Source organism: Macrobrachium nipponense, chromosome 32 (assembly GCF_015104395.2).
Source record: "Macrobrachium nipponense isolate FS-2020 chromosome 32, ASM1510439v2, whole genome shotgun sequence".
NCBI lineage: Eukaryota > Metazoa > Arthropoda > Malacostraca > Decapoda > Palaemonidae > Macrobrachium > Macrobrachium nipponense.
Genome location: NC_061094.1, coordinates 10,583,737 through 10,602,474, shown reverse-complemented (window position 1 = coordinate 10,602,474; position 18,738 = coordinate 10,583,737). Strand labels below are relative to the sequence as shown.

The following is an 18,738-nucleotide window of genomic DNA, read 5'->3' as shown; positions in this document are numbered from 1 at the left end:
GGTGGGGGAGGAGGAGGAGGAGGAGGAGGAGGGGTGGGGGAGGGGGAGGATGGAGGAGGAGGAGGAGGAGGGACCATCCACTCCTCGGACACCCTGACCCTAGACACGCCCGCCCCACGGCCCCGCCTTCAGACTCTTCGCACCAGCACCAGCAGCACCACTACCGGCAGTCGGGGTCTCACCTGAGCTATGTCTCGGATAAGATGGACCTGAGGACGCCCCCCGACGCCATCAAGGAGAAGGAGGGTTTGGATGAGCGCATGGAAAGGAGTGTGAGTGGGTTGAGTGGCCGGGTGCCGTCCATGCCCCACGGGATGGCGGGCGTCGTGGTGCCCTATGATCCCGAGTGTGGCTGTATCGCTCCCATTCCTCCGTACCCGACCAACGCCAAGTAAGTCCTTTGCCTCATCCCCCCCTCCCCCTTCCCCCTCCCCATGATCAGAAGGAGGAGGAAGGAGGAGTTGGAGGATCATGAAGCGACTGAGTAGTAGTCTTTGGTCTGGTGGGACAAGTGCTCTGTGTGTGTCTGTCTGTGTGTGTGTCTGTCTGAGTAGAGGTAGATCTGAGTAGGTGTGAATGGAGTAGCCGATGGAGCGCCTCAAATTTTGTGTGCAACTCACATTCAGGTTGATTCCCTGCATATTTAGCCCCTTTTTATTATTGGTCTTCTGCATGGCAGGTGTGTACATGAACGTATGCCTTGCGAGCGTGTTTCCGTGATCGGCAGGCCCGAAGGTAAGTTCATGAGAATGCGACACGCCTAGCTATCTATACCCAGTGGTCATGCTTTCGAGTATTTGAGTATTTTGTATTTTCAGAAAGACCCCCAATGAACCTACCTCTCAGATTATTTGTATACATATTAATATATATACACTTTCGTGCATGACTTACTGCATCCGAGCATTTGTAATGTAGCCTGCAGGCGTTCTAACATTTTCCTATAATGTTTGCCTCATTATCCAGACCTGACTTACACTTCCATCACTGTGAACGAGTTTCTGCGGATTAACTTAAGAACTTTGCTGTGGCGAAGTTCAAGAATGCATTCTGATGCCGCTTTCTTTATGATGGTTAGCTTGAATCCAGGTCAGACTTTTTATTTTTTTTATTTTCCTTCTAATTTTCCATTCTCTTCCCCTTCTCAGTGTGGGACGAGACGCTTCCTTGAGCTCCTTTCTTCATTCGTCAGCTTTCTGTTTTCTTCCTTTATTCTTTGTCTCTCTCTCTTCATGTCACATTTAAATCATTTTTCCTATGTAGTATACTTTCCTAATTTTTTTCCGAAATTACTTATAAGCTACAGACTTAACGGATCCTCTGTGTTCATACATATTCCTCCTTTCGTAGAAAATTAAGTAGATAGTACTGTGGTGTAGCTGAGTATCTGCCCCTATTAAGCTATATATTTTAAATGCATCCTTGTTCCTATCCCAACCACAACGCAGTAGGATTCATAATATTTTTTCTAGCATATTAAGTGTTTTTATTTACTATATTAATAACTGGTTTTCTTGTCACACTTTTCCAATCCATTAAACGAAAATGAGTCATTTTACTACTTAGGTCTGCACTTTATTAGTGTAAAGAACATCTTCCTCGTGAACCTTTCCTCGCTAAACCCTGTTAGATGTTTAGTTAAACCGTAGTTCTTAGCATTACCCTTTGTGGTCGAACCTTCTACCGTTCGTCTTCCTCAGATATTCAGCCTTTTCCTTTAATGCCCTTTTGCTTTCAATTTGCGGTCAAAGCAAAGCCTTTTATTTGTATCATTGATGCTTGTATTAAATGTATTTCAGATGCGGTCCTCTGAACGTAGTATTGTACATTGATTTTCAGGAAGAAAAAATATCGAGACCAATTCTATCTTTTGGCCTTTTCCTAGTTTTATAGCTGTCAATTGTTTTTTATTTTATATTTTTTTATTTTTTGTAGTTTAATCCTTCCAGTGTGTTTAAGAATTACAAAATGAAAGCTTTATTTTATAGTCCAGGTACCTAAACTAGTGGTTAATAATGAAATTTACCATCTTTTTGGATTAAGAAGTATATTTTTGATGGACGAATAAATTTCATCAAACTGCAGGGCGTTTTCTGTATTGTAGTGATAAGTTTGATGAATTATTTTAATATAAGTTTGATAAAGTATGTCACGTGAATGTGAGTATCAGGACGAGTGTGACTTCAATTTGAAAGGAGCTTACGTGAACAATGTTGGCGAATTGAATCGTGTGAGAATTTCAGGTTCTTTGCCCAGTGAATGTGAAAACACTTCCTGAAAGTCATAAAACATCCAGGAATTATCAGTTGGTGCCTTTTTCACTTTCATGCGAGAGGATTGTTTGTTGACAATCAGTTCCCCGAGGGGCTCTTCTTTCGAGTATGTGGGCCCAGAACTGTCGGAGGACTTCCTCCTCCCGAACAGTTGGAACTGCCTCGTGAAATCCTTGTGCTTGTTTTGATAATGATTTTACTTCTGATTTTATTGATGCCTAAACGTATACTCTCATTCTCTATTTTTGGTTCTTATTTTTCATCTTCTCTCAAAAGAGTCACTCTTCGTTACGTTCTCTTTGCAAATGTGTATGTCCGTTCTCGTGGACGTAAAGAAAAAATTAGCAAAATAAATTTTGTGCAATATAAACCGGTGTAAAAACTTACGTAACACTAATTGTACTTGGCCAGAATCATCGGCATGTCTCCCCCCCCTCTCTCCTCCATATAATCCTGGATAAAACAGAATATCAGAATACTATCGTATATTTTCCAAAGTGCCTCGCAGCTGGAAAACTAAATCGTAACAAAAGGAGTTCAAAATACCCAGCCGTCTGGCTCATCCCATCTAACAGCTACAACTGCTGAAAGTTATTTCAGTTCATGAAACAGTGAGATCAGTTGTAAAATCATTTTGAGTCCAGTTTTGCGTTATGAGTTAGAGAAAGTCATCTTTAGTGGAGACAGGAACGTACATAATTGTGTTACGTCACTGGATGCTTCCTCCCAGTTCTTTGAGGTAGACGGGTTCACAGTTCACACTCGCGTCCACAACCCAATTGCAAGGGCTTAGGATTGACTTTTGTTTGAAGCCATTATTATTCTCACTGACAGAGCCACTGACAGAGCCAGTATTGGAAACTCAGGACATTTTCTGAAAAAAAGAAATTGAGTGACAAGCGTTTCAATATACCATTTCCCTCCAGTAATTTGACATAAAAAACTGACTGCTATGGAGTTTCATGAGGGCAGTAGATTTGCGGGATCTTGCAAGTAGAGCTACATTAAAACTTAGAAATGATGTCAACTCCACGAAACGTATTTCTGCATCTACTCAAGTGCTGTAAATATGGACATAACATAGGAGAAGGAATTAGATACTGTCTGGCATCATCTACACTCTTTCATGCTTCGTGTTTTGCGATCTTTGCCTCTGTTGTTTCAAATTTAATTGGAAGTTTATTCGTTTTTTGTCCTCAAGATCCCGGATGTGATGCAGTTTACGAGTGTAGTAGGGTCGTTTAACTTGACGCAGCTCTTGGCTGCATTCAACTTGTCAAATTTGATTTAAAGTTGGAACTGGAATCATAACTTTAAGTAATTTGTTCAGTTTATGTAACGATCGAAACTTCATAAGGTTAGACCTTTTCTCCGAGCACTGCAGGCTGCCTCCATTCCATACGTGTTCGTCTTTGATACCTGTTCGGAGGTCTTGTCTTCAATTGACTGCTTTTCAAGATGAATATGTAATTGTCCGCTAGGAACGAGACTGCATTTAAAAAACGTATTAGTGGTCGATATTTCTTGATTTGTCAAGTGCCATATACTCTTCATATTCATGGCAACTTGTGTTCAACATCGAAGAAACCTGTATTTGATTTAGTCGACCGCGCGTTACGAAGTGGCCGTCTTTAATGGCTGAATTATTCAGAAGTTTTTCTGCTGTATTCTGAAACCTCCACTTGACCCGACAGAAAGTTTAAAGGTCATGACAGTTGGAATACCTTACCACCGTCTTCCATTCCATAGTTGTGGACTTATATAGTTTGACGAACCCGGCCGGTGAGTGGTTTGTTTCCGATAGGTTCTGCTGAAAAATTCGTGTTCTACATCATTTCATATCAGATTTTTTTTCTGGAGAATTTTTTTTCAACTTTGTGTCATTGTTTTGTTCCTTTCCATGTGTGTAAAGTGCAGTTGAAAGATTTCCAAGTCATTGCTGGTATGCAGTTCAAATATTTGAAAGTTTTTTTTTTTTTTAGAGATAGAGAGAGAGAGAGAGAGAGAAAGTAAAGTTTGCGGTCCGTAAGTTGCTTTATCATAATTATAAAAATTTGCAGTTTATATATATATTATATATATATATAGATATATATATATATATATATATATATATGACAATTAATAGAACTTTTGTCACGCAACGGATGATTAGCAGGCTTTCTCTTGTCTTTGCAGAACTTCGACCTTCATCACCTTGAGTTTGCTGTATGCCACATTATTAGTGGTGGTGTGTCTTGGCTTCGTGTTATCTGAGGTACTGACGCACAATGTACCTTTATACTACTATGAGGTGAGTCATTTGTGATTAGTTTTATTTCTTAGGTTCTCTTTTGCATATTTTTATCACGTGTCTTTCCTTAAGAAAAAAAAAACTACCAGTTCCTTTATCTTCATATACTCCATCCAATAGTTCCTCTTTGGACGAGTGGTTTACGTGCTCGCCTACCGTTCCGGTAGTCCCGAGTTCGACTCCCCGCTCTGCCAACGTGGAATCAGGGGAATTTGTTTCTGGTGATTAGAAATTCATTTCTCGATATCATGTGGTTCGGATCCCACAATAAGCTGTAGGTCCCGTTGCCTGGTAACCAATTGGTTCCTAGCCACGTAATAAAATATCTAATCCTTCGGGCCAACCCTAGGAGAGCTGTAAAACTAAGATATACTTGACACTATCATCCATCCGACTTTCCACCGTCTCTGAAAGTTGCTTCATAGTGCAACAGCGAGATTTCTCCCCTGTTACACCTGTCAGACTACCTTGCTGTCAATTTCCCTGTCAGCGCTGAATGACCACATAGGTCCCAGCGCCTGGCCTTTGGCCTGAATTTTATATTCTAAGTCCCTGTATAGAGAACCATCTTATTTCTCATTTATTTTGATTATTACTCGTTATCGTTTCAAGAGGGATAAGTTAACAACAATGACAGATGAGTTTTGCCGTAGGTCAATTTCATATTGGTCTTTAAACAGAAAATAAATAAGGTCCCTTAATATATTCACGTTTTCAAACCATGAAATAAAAGGATTCTCGTCCATTATGTTGTTAGCGATAATCGGACCACTGGGTGTGGAATAAGACTGTATTGCAAAGATGAATGACAAAGAGAGAGGACAATGTAACTTCGGTTTTGTTGTAAAAGTTAGACGCCCGAATTAAACGCCCACAAGGTAACTGATGAGGACGTCGAATCACACTTATATTATATTATTGTATATTATAGGAAAGATGATCTTATAAATCTAGTTATGACTAATGAACTGTGATATCCAGATGAATCAGCTCTTAGTTAAAAAAAAAAATTCTTCAAAGGAGTTTTACATATACGTACTTTTATTTAGTCGAGAACTGAGAGAGGGGCCTTCGGAAATGACTCGGTTGTCCGTTGCCTCCAGGGAAAAAAATTCTGATTTTTTTAAGGCTTTCTAAGACCTTTTAGAAACGAACGATGAAAACGCTCCTCTTGAGAAATTGAATTTAGGATGAGATTTTTTAAAAATAAAACAGAGGGTTCTCGAAATACACTTGGAGGAAATGTATTTCCTCCCAGCTCTTAAAAAGATTTTTGGAAGAAACTATGGGAAATATAAAATCGAGGAGAATGATAAAGCATAACCTCTGCAAATGATGTGTATTAAATATGCTATTATATATATATATATATATATATATATATATTATATATATATATATATATATATATATATATATATATATAAACTGTCCTGCTAACTAAAGGACAAAACAACTCCATTGTTTCACTTTCCTTCATGACTGTTGCCTTTATTCATATATATATATATATATATATATATATATATATATATATATATATATATATATATATATATATATATATATATATATATATACTTATATAAATAAAGCTATAAGCCACGAAGGAAAGATAAACACTGGAGTAACTGCAAGATCTTTCGACTCACGTCCTTTACTAGCAGACCGACTGACATACAAGAGAAACTGAGATGATAAGGAAAGGTCGTATAAGTGACAGATAGGGAATATAAGGAGATTAGTACCTAGAATTCAACACACCTGGAGAATGAGTAACCTTCCCAAACAAGCATAGATTAGTTAGTTTTGCTGTATGTTCTCTTTTTACTAAAGTCCCTGTAGACCCTATTCTAGAATATCTTAGTAATGAAGTAACTCGGCATAAATTACCTCTACCTGTAAGTCACATTATTTCACTCACTAGGTTGTGCATTTGTGATTGTAAGTTTATATTCAATGGTGAATTTTATCAACAAATATTTGGCATGGCAATAGGCAACCCTTTATCACCACTCCTCTCAAATTTGTACTTGGAATTCTTTGAAAAACACTATTTACCTGATATCATTTATATTCCTTTAAAGTGGCATAGATATGTTGATGATATTTTAGCTGTTTTGCCTGCTGGTATTGATGTAAATTATTTACTCTCTAAATTAAATAACCAGGTAGCATGGATTATGTTTACTCTAGAATTGAAAAAAGAGAATTACCTCCCTTTCTTAGATGTTTTGACACACAAAAAACCATTTCAATGTAAATTCAGTATTTATAGAAAACCAACCAACAACTCAAGTTCATTTCTATTCAGGCAACCATCTTAGCATCAAAATATCAATTTTTTATTCTATGTTTTTACGAGCATTGTGCATTGTCAGTCCCCAATATTTGGATCAAGAACTTGAATACATGAGAAAAATAGGGAAAGATATATGTTATCCTTCACATATATTAGATATTTGCTATAATAAAGCCCACAAAAAGTAACACAGAGTAAGAAACTTCTAAGAACATTCTCAGTTTGCCTGATTTTAACGGATTTGAAACCATTAAATCATTGTTAAAATCCTTTTAGGTCAACTCTCTTTATTTCCTTTAATAACATGCTAAAAGGAATGTTAATAGAAATGGCCCCAGGGAAAGAAACATAATATTTATATAAAATTCCATGTATGGACTGCCCCACCTTTTATATCGGACAATCGAGTAAGAGCCTAGAAGTAAGAATCAAACTGCATATTCTGTCAAAACTGGGCAAACATCTAATGCAATATTCATTCATTTAAGTGAAAACAACCACCGGATAAATTGGATTGGTAGTTCAGTAATTGCTAGATCAAAAGATGTTTTATCACAAAATCTTTTAAATTGTACCCATGTTTATGCTTGTTTAGGAAGGTTACTCATTCTCCAGGTGTGTTGGATTCTAGATATTAATCTCCTTATAATCCTTATTTGTCACTTATACGACCCTTCCTTGTCATCTCAGTTTCTCATGTATGTCAGTCGGTCTGCTAAGTAAAGGACATGAGTCGAAAGATCTCGTAGCTACTCCAGTGTTTATCTTTCCTTCATTTATGCATTTATTTATTCATTTATTACGTTCCAAACTTTCGTGTTTCGTATATATATATATATATATATATATATATATATATCTATATATATATATATATATATTATATATATTATATATATTATTATAATATAGGATATATATATATTATTATATATATATATATATTTATATATATATATTCAGGCATGTCCCTGGGGGTTACGACGGGTTCGGCTTACGACGTTCTGAGGTTAAGGCGCTTCTCAATTATATTCATCAGACATTATTTCCAGGGTTACGACGCCTACAATGCTGATCTGGCAGATGAAATATGACACCAAAAATGCAAAATAATCAATATTTGAAGGTAATTAAAAATGCAATAAGAATGCAGTTTACATAGTTTTCAATACACCCAAAGCATTACGACGATTTTCGGCTTATGACGCTTCTCAAGAACGGAACCCCCGTCGTAACCCAGGGACTGCCTGTATGTGTGTGTGTGTGTATGTATATATATATATATATAATATATATATATATATATATATATATAATATGATATATATATATATATATATACATACATACATACATATAAATATTCTCAGTAATTGGGCAGCTACTTGTAAATCTGATCTGAATGATAAATAATATCGCCAAGACCAGGAAGAACATTATGTATTATACGAGCTTTCAAGGTATAAAACCTCATTATCGTCAGGCTGAAAATTGACAAGGATGAGAAATCACTGAAATTACAATAAAAAGAATTGTATTGCTAAAATCTTCAGTAAAAACCCTAAGAAAACATAAAATGAACGGCAAATACAAACTAGAAAATTAATCACAAAATTACAAAAAAAAACCTAAAGCGCAAAACAAAAATAAGGTGAAATATAAACAAACTACCACACCCAACGTAAAATTTCTAACGACCCACTTGTGTACCTACTATGAAATCACTCGATAGCTAGTAGAATCCGGACGAGTTGTTGTTCAATTCCGATTTCATCCTGTTAATAAACAGCGACTCTGAAATTAAAAGATCCAATCTATTTAAACAAAAAGACAATACAGGGAGTCCCCAGGTTACGATGGGTTCGGCTTACGACGTTCTGAGGTTACAGTGCTTTTCAATTATATTCGCTGATCTGGCAGAAGAAATATGACACCAAAAATGCAAAATAATCAGTATTTGAAGGTTTTTTTTATGAAAAATGCAATAAGATGCAGTTTACATAGTTTTGAATGCACCCAAAGCATTAAAAGTAAGGTTTTCTTAGGATCTTTGACAATGTTCCGGCTTACGACGCGTCTCACGAATGAAACCCCCGTCGTAACCCAGGGACTGCCTGTACTACTACTCTAAATTCCAGGTCAGTGCATGGGTAGTCCTGTGCTGAACTGTGTTGCCCTATGGCAGGAAAAAGTGCTTTAGAAAGAGGAAACCCGGTTGGTTGTAACAGAAAGACCTCTGTGTTCCAAAATTGTGTCTGAGTCAGCAGGAACAGGATCTCACATATCACAGACCACACTGCGAACAATGGTCCTGTGCTATACTGTGTTTTTTTTATGGCAGGAAAAGGTGGTTTAGAAAGAGGAAACCTAGTTCTAACAGAAAGACCTCTGTCTGTGTTCCAAAATTCTGTGTCTGAGTCAGCGGGAACTGTATCCCAAGTATCATAAACCACACAGCGAACAGGTAAACAAGTAAACGACACACGAATTAAGGTCCAGAGGAAGAGCAGGATTCTCCCTCAAAAGTGATCTTATAGTAAAAGGGTTAGTAAAAACTTGAAACAAACTTGAGGAAAACTATGCTCAAGAATTTCTTGTAACCTTTTGCGGACCATGTAGTTACTATGACGAAGGAAAGGCAATTTAATGTACTTTACATCTTTACTAGCAGTACTGTACACAGGTCTGGGACAAAATTTCTCATCTAGAAAATTTTTCAGAACTTTGTAAAATATCTTGATGAAATAATTTAAAATCACAACAAACATTGTAAGTTCTATTTATGATGGTACATACTGAATTAAGTTTATACAACTTTGGTGAAAAACTGTGGTAATTCCATCCCAAGCCAGTAAAACTACTTTTCATATAAACAGAAGTCTCAAATTTGCCTCTATTTCTGTATCCCTGAACATAAAAAAATGACTTATTATCTTGCTTCTGTCTTACATGTAAAAGAAATATTAGGGTGACGTGAATTCAAATAGTAAAAAAAATCCACTTGTGGACGTTCCTTGAACGCAAGGAAAGTGTCATCCACATACCTGCGATAATACAAGGGTTTGAAAGCATTGGGGCATTCAGACATCCAAATCTTTTCACAATAACCCGTGAAGCAATCGGTGCCTATACAGGTCCAAGGGAATTTCCCCTGTCAGTTTTTCAGCTGATGATGAGGTTTTGTACCTCGAAAGCTTGTATTATAATGCAGAACGTTCTTCCTGGTCTTGATAATATTATTTACTTACTATATATATTATTAAGATATATAATATTAATATAAGATTATAATATATAACATTATATATATATTATATATATAGTATATAATATATAGATATATATATATAATAAAAATGCTATCTTTTTCAGTGTTGAAAGCGGGATCTCTAAAAAATTAAGTCCAACAACATACTTTTCGGACTAACTAGCGAACTCTCTGGCTACGACAGAACCTCACAAAACCTACACCTGAGAAGCAAACGAAGTTTTTAAAAAACGAACGACATTATCGTAAGAAAACACCCTTTTGAAAGTTATATCAAACGAGCATAGGACAGTTTCGAAACATGGTATTTTAGACAGATATCTAAGAGCACACTTTCCATTTAAAAAAATAAATAAATAAAAAAAACCGATACGACAAAATGATTCGCATGAATATTTCAAAATTCGTATGTTTGTATTTTTGTTTTGTTTACGTTTATGTAAATGTTGATTCCCTCCACATTAAACTCTGATCGTTAAAGACAGTCTTAGATATAGGAAAAATATGCCTTCATTTTAGTGGTTTGTATGAGAAAGCCTTTTTCTTTCGAATGGTAAATGAATTAAGAATTCCAAATTTTAAAAAAATCCAGTTTTCCAGACAAACAGCCTTAATTTCTAGTTTCCTTAGTACATGTATATAATGAGTTTTCTCTGTGTGAATAATTTAGGTAAAGTTTATGAACCATATGATAAAGAAGCCAACAGATTAATGGCTGCCACAAACAAACTCCTATCACTAGAAGAAAAGTATGTAAATATACTTGAGTTCTCTTTGAAAAGAACCAGGGGGATATAAGTTAATACACATTGAAAATGACGGAGAACTTGGCAGTCTGGAAGTGGTCTAAGTAAATCTTTGAAGCCCTGATCAGTCCTCTTGCGCTTCAATTCAAAACCACCGCGCAGTATCTACGGATTGGGGTACATTTGTCAAATACAGTTGAGGAAAACTAGCTTGCAGCCAAGACCATCTTGGAATCAGTAAGCTTAATCTTGGAACTGTGTATGTTATAAATCTTATATATTTAAATCCACCGAGAAGAGTTTCTTTTAATATATTTTTAACAGAACTGTGAACAATTTCAGTTTCTGAAAAACAAACGTGGTAAATATGATGCTAATGTCATTTTTAACAACTGGAAACCTGTTTCACAAACCTTGTTGAAACTTGAGCATTAGTATTTGATTATGCTTTGCTTAATGCATGAAATTAGTGCCATTCAGATAATTTGACTGTCCAGTTCATGTAGCAACCTACAGGTCGAACAAACCTTGTTCCGTAGCTCGGCTTTTTGATGTACGTCTTAGAGGCATACTGATTTTAGCAATAGGTACTTTTATTTGTTTTCTCTCTCCAAACATTTATAGTTCTTATGTCTGACGACTTGTTTTAAAGAGATACGCCAGTTTTATCTTAGACAATGAACTGCATTTATTGTCCGTCCATGTGACACAATGTTTAGAATTATCTCATACTGAGAGAGAGAGAGAGAGAGAGAGAGAGAGAGAGATGAGAAAGATGACGAGGGAGAGAGAGAGAGAGAGAGAGAGGGGTGGGGCAAGGTTCTTGCCTTCGTAAGATGTACATGTTTTCATTTGCCTAACGTCAATGAATCCATGAAACAAAACAAAACAAAAAAAATCGTTGGGCAGGACAATGTAAAAACCACAGTGTGGATAGTAACACTGATGACAAACTCTGAAGATGTTATTTGTGCTGAATAATCAGTGGAAGCGTTACAGAATATATATTCAATGGATACATCAAGTGTTTTGTTGAATCAGGCAGTGTTGAAATCAAATTCAGTTCACAGTGTTTGATTAAATTCATTTTAATTGCATCTGTGTTTCACGACAGTACAGATTTAACAATTACTGGTTGTTTGGTAGTAAAAATCAAATGATATTACTGTCTATTATACAATAGTCGTTGTTCCCTTTATACAGAAATAACACTTTGAAAGGATAAATAATTTGGAGGATTATCGTGCTATGAAAAAATGCAGTTAGGGCTAGTCAAATTAATCAAAACATGAAGAGAGAGGACAACAGAATCATAACGATGAAGTAACAATATAGAAAGCGGTTTTGATTTATATATATATATATATATATATATATATATATATATATATATATGTGTGTGTGTGTGTGTGTGTGTGTGTGTGTGTGTGTGTATGTATGTATAACTGAATCACAAAAGTTTGGAATGTGATAAATGCATAAATACAGGTATAACCACAAAGGAAAGTGAAACACTGGATTAGCTGCAAGATCTTTCGACTCAACGTTGAGTCGAAAGATCTTGGAACTACTACAGTGTTTCACTTTCCTTTGTGGCTTATACCTTTATATATATATATATATATATATATATATATATATATATATATATATATAGTATAGTATATATAAATATAAACTGAGAAGAAGTCGACAGATGTAAACAGAAAATTAAAATATTGATAACAACATGGGGTAGAGAAATCCACATTGGTAAATGAAGACGAACAGAATTATCTGCTGGTCCTCATTTTTACAAGTTTCCTCTTTAGTACTTTTGCAATATGAATTCTTGTGTACCCGAGAGACTCGCGCGACTGAAGTGAATTACGTAACATACGCCGTCTGATCGCACTTTTTCTGCTTTATTTCAAATATAACTTTTAAATAAGGGATAGAACTTATAGTATACTTGGTTTTAGAATGAGTAAACATCAAAGTTGTAGTATTTTCTTAGTTGAATTTATGCATCTAATGCATCTAATGTGATAAGATCATGGTAGTAGTTGGGTCTGTACCCATTTTACCATTTTTATAAATTTATATTTTGTATTAGTTTGTGATGGTTGAAATATACCTAGAAATCTTTTAAGCCATGTTGACAGGATTTTTCGGTTTAAGTATAAAGATTTGAATGATTGCACTCAGTTTTGGCTGGGTTTTAGCTCAATAACAAAATGAGTCTAGTTTCCAAGACTTGCTTTATGTAAATTGCTTAAGGTAAAGCCTTTGTTTTAATGTGATTTTCATCAAAGCATGGAATTTACCTCATTTTTTACTTAAAAATAAGTTTGGAAAAAACTTTGGAAACTTCACATAGACCTAAGACTTTCTTTCTCCCAGATGCAGATAGCACCTTTCGCTTCAAGGACATAGCTTGTGCAAGCATATTTTTTTCTTGGTCTTGCTGAAACACTGCTTTTAGAAGAGTAGAGTAGTTCATCCCAAAATATCAACCCTTATGATAGCCAAAATTTCCAGCATCAAGTTCGCAACAAGCTGGCTAGTGCTTGTCAACGTTGTAAGATGCACATTGATTTTTGTGTGTGCCTTAAAGGTCATTTTATGAGTGAATGAATGTTTCTTTTTGGGGTCTGTGTCTGCGTGGATCTTGATAGACACACGTCTGTAGGCTGAAATTGTCATGTTGATGGACGTCTTCATTATTCCAGTTTCTATTTGTCAGTGATTTCTCTTCTTTTAAGGAAAACTCTGCTCGTGGAATTTGAATTAGTGCGCGCGTACACACACACACACACACACACACACAGGTTTCGTCAAAGTGAAGGGAGCATATGATACACCCAGCTCTCCAGCCTTACAGGGAGGGATGCTGCCCTCCTAGTTTCTGTAAGTCTTTGGATGACACTGCAGACTTCATACCCTTCTTCGCCCTAGTTAGATCCCACCACAGTCAACTACCAAGTGTTCATTATGAAGATTTGTCAACAAAAGCAAGATGGGATTTAACGAAACGTGACAAAATTGCCAATGAAGGGAATCACAACTTCGCTTTGTCGTTGGTTGGCGAAGTTTAATGACCGCTAGAATACGACTAAAAACATTTGCCATTCGTGTGGACACATCATAAACCCAGATGCATCACAGACTGTTTATGGAAGCTGGTGTTGCTTTAAAGGTCAGATGCTCAAAGCTTCTTCAATTAAATCGCAAAGTTCAGAGTCTAGTTCATAGATTTGCCTTCATCTTGTTGAGTTCCATTTCAAAGAAGAACGCTTATCCTTGGGGCTCAGTGTTACCTAATGAGCTTCGTATCCCTTAATTGCTTACAATTAAATCCCTTAATTGCTTACAATTAAGAAGTCCTTTGAAAAGTGGTACACCTGTTTGAGAAATGGGGAAGATACTACCTTTAATATAACACTTTTTTTTTATTCTTCCTTTGTTTATATAATAATAATAATACATACATATATAGTACCTGAAATATCTCCTTTGGAAATTTATTTGCAAGATGATCAGGTAACACAAAACCAACATATTTGAGTATGTGGTTGCTCTGATTGCTGTCTGTTACCTGAGGAGACAAACACTTACAGCTTCTAGTGGATGTATTGGGTAGACCTTTAGTTTCCAGTTCCTTGTTGTGACGTCAATTATTATTTGTTGCAGATCTTTTTCCTGTGGCTTGTTATTCTCTATTTGTTTTGATTTATATATGTCACATTGACTTTATCAGTCCCTGACTGTTCTCTTATAAAGAGCTCACTAGCTATGGCCAACTACCAGCAAAAGACCATGTTGCATTTTTTATTATTAGGAATAAATGCGCTGTAAATGAGACTAGATATCTGCATTAAATAGCCACCGCTGTACTAGTCTCCATCTTCTAAGGGTTACCATAGCAATGCTGTTTGAGAACATTGCAAATATAGGTATTATATTATCGTACTTGATGGCGGGGAATGCTGATAGACATACTGAAGCGTAATATTACAAGCAATCCATTCTGGTTCATTCCATTATGTAATGAGAAAAGAGCTGAGAGTAAAGGTATCCCTCATGCCAGCTAAGAAATGGTCCTTTCAATTACATGCAGCAGAGTTTGTATTGAACTGGTGATTTTTCTCAAGCAACAATTGCTGGACGTGTATGGTGTGACTCCTGAATTGCATGCTTGCGAGGACTGCAGGGTTCTTGATCCAAGTGAGAGGAGGAATTAAGATTCATTTTGAATGGATTGGTGAAGTTTGAGTATTTGTGACAAAATTAGCGAATCTAGATTTTTACTGCTTCTTGCAATACTAATCTCTCCCAGGAATAATTTCTCCAAAATATTCGTGACGGCAATTCATAGAAGTTACCACAAATTCTTTTGCATCCATAGGAGTACTTATTACTCCTTTGCTCAAATCTCCATGCACGGCTTACAGTGCCTTGCCAGGAGCAGAACCCCCACTGTAACCCAGGGACTGCCTGTAATTAGATATTCGTTTCCCCCATCAAAAATTGTAAGGATTATGGCAGTCCCTGTCTGAAAAGAAGGATGTAAAGAAGAAAATAACTTTGTCATTAGTAAAAAGTCTCTTAGATTAACCTAATTAAATGGGAACATGATTCTAGTTAGCAATTTCTTTTTGCCAAACTGAAGAATGTTCTCCCTACCTGATGTTCATCTTGTGTCACAGAAGCATTTGAGCATTTGCTTCTGGTATGTATCTTTTCCTTCAGTATTGCCATATAAAAGTTAGGCAACGAGTATTAACATACTTTGTAACATGTAACGGTTGATTTTCTCTCATTGTAGTCGATATAAATTTGCGAGTTTTTTATTATGTATTCGTGATAAAGTATCAGAATTGTCAGAACATCTGATACAGGTCACATAGTTGAGGAATGTATCAACTTTTAAGTTTAACTGAATTCCTCCTTATTGATTCAATAATTTTATGACTTTTTATGAAGGATATGAAAGTCAGTGACCCCGTATAGTAGTAACATAGTATATTTCTTACACTTTATTCACTGATTGATAACAATACTACTCTTATCGTTTTAATAGCGTTATCACCAACAGCCAGTTGGTAGAATACCAACTAACTGCTTAGAGAGAATGTTTGAGGAGTTACTCTTCGAGAAAAACAACCACAGTTGAGTGGGACTGCCATTTGATTACAAAACTATTAAGAAAACTGTAAGATGGATAGGAATTTCCTGACCCATGTGTGATAGGACTTGAACACAAGATATATGAACCCTAAATGTAAAGCAATCCATTCCGTGCTTTGTTTTTTGAAAGATCGATTTGACTTTCTGTGCACTTGAGAAATTTTGTTCTCTTATCAGGATTCTGTCGTATTTGAAGTTTCGAAGGCCTGCCTTCAAAATCGTCGCTGGTTTCGAGGTTCGTGTCTGGAAAAGAGTAGAAAAAATGATATCATTAACACTGTTAATTCCCAAGGAATTTCCAGAACCGTACTCAAGTGAAACTCTCTAGGACCAAGTGAATAGCTGGTGGTATGGTAAACAAACGTTTTAAATGCCCCTTTAAGTATTCAGGAATGGCAGTAACGTCAACACGATTGTCGATAGAATAAAAAAAAAAAACATTGAGGAAGAAAGGAAAAATTTGAGGAAAATTTAACACGGCATGAGATTTGCTTGGCTTTTATGCTGCCATGTTTGAATGAGATTGAATTGAGGAATCTTGTTTAGTGGATAATAGTTGCTAATATCTACGAAGGAAAAATCAGTTTTTGAATCGCTATCTTCTGCTGATTCGCTTGAAGTTACTAAAATGTTACTTGTATATTACTTAAAATTTGTAGAAACTAATGGTGAGAAATTCATAACACTATGTTCAAAAATTTAACAAGTACGTAATGGCATTTTATGCATCCTGGAACAAGAGATTCAGCATGGGCCGGTTTTATTCTCAAGACTCGGAGATTCATGTCAAGAGTTGCCTAGTAGCAGTCGTAATTTAAGCAAAATAGTCTGGAAAATATTATAAAATATTTTGAAACTTAATGGCTGATTGTGTGTTCAATATATATATATATATATATATATATATATATATATATATATATATATATATATATATATATATATATATATATATATATATATATATATATATTATTGAACACACAATCAGCCATTAAGTTTCAAAATATTTTATAATATTTTCCAGACTATTTTGCTTAAATTACGACTGCTACTAGGCAACTCTTGACATGAATATATATATATATATATATATATATATAATTATATATATATATATATATATATATATATATATATATATATATATATAGTATTATATATATATATATATATATATAGATATAATATATATATATATAGTATTAATTATAGTATATATATATATTATATATATATATATATATTATTGAACACACAATCAGCCATGAAAAAGTTTCAAAATAATAAAATAATATATATATATAATATACTATATATATATATATATATATATATATATATATATATATATATATATTATTAGATTCACACAACACAGCATGAATTTCAAAATATTAAATATATATATATATTTATACCATAGTATATAGTATATATATATATATATATATAGTATATTTTATTGAAACACAATAGCCCGAACATCATTTTTAAATATATATATATATTATATATATATATTATATTATATATATATATATATATATATATATATATGTGTGTGTGTGTGTGTGTGTGTGTGTATGTATATATATATCATATATATATATATATATATATATATATATATATATATATATATATATAAATAATATTTTTGAAACTTAATGGCTGATTGTGTGTTCAATAATATATATATATATATATATATATTATATATATATATATATATATATAAATATATATATATAATATTTTGAAACTTCATGGCTGATTGTGTGTTCAAATAATATATATATATATATTATATATATATAATATATAAAATATATATAAAAATAAAATATATTATATAAATATTCAATACTATATATAATATATAATAATATATTATATATATATATATATATATATATATATTTCTATATGATATATAATTATATATATATATATATATACTGATATATATATATATATATATATATAATATATATATATATATATATATAATAGTATGTATTATCCTGCTATATGAAATACTATTTGTATCCATATTTTTTAATGGTGTGCAGCTCTTCAACTGCTCTTGACCAATATGTTGCTGATTGCATTTGTATTTAGCAACAGTTGCAACAGTTCATCAGTGTACATTAAGTTTTTATGCGAGAATGCAACCGTTTCTGGAGTCATTTCAAAGCTGGTAGTTTTAAAATATCACTGTGCCTACAAAATAACAAAAATAAAAAGGGCCAAAATTATGAGTTTATTTCAGTAGAGAACAAAAATCCTGTACCTTTCCTTAGAAAAAGTTGCCAAAAATTAGTTTATGAACATATACCATTTATATTGCACCTTACAAAAGTATAATAGATTATTTTTCAAAGATGTGTAAACATCAATTATATATATATATATATATATATATATATATATATATATATATATATATATATGTATGTATGTATGTATGTTTGTATGTATATATATATATATATATATTATATATATATATATATATATATATATATATATATATATATATATATAATGTGCATAAAGTATAAAACTGTCTTTTTATGGTAGTCATTGCATAAAGTATATTCATATTGCACAATGTGAGTATTATTAGCCATGTGAATATTAATAAATAGAAGTTTACCCACATTGTGGGACAAGCACTTTTA

The 18,738-nt window shown here is 33.9% G+C and overlaps 1 protein-coding gene across 11 annotated transcripts in view; it reads left to right on the top strand.

Annotated features, from left to right (window-relative positions):
* The window catches only part of LOC135207210 (proton channel OtopLc-like), a 771,996-nt gene that overhangs the window by 700,337 nt on the left and 52,921 nt on the right, over positions 1–18,738 (top strand). For all 11 annotated transcript variants that reach the window (XM_064238822.1, XM_064238820.1, XM_064238817.1 and 8 more), the window contains exon 4: positions 4,452–4,566. In XM_064238822.1, coding sequence (XP_064094892.1) covers positions 4,452–4,566 — 115 coding nt within the window. The remainder of the gene's footprint in view (positions 1–4,451; positions 4,567–18,738) is intronic.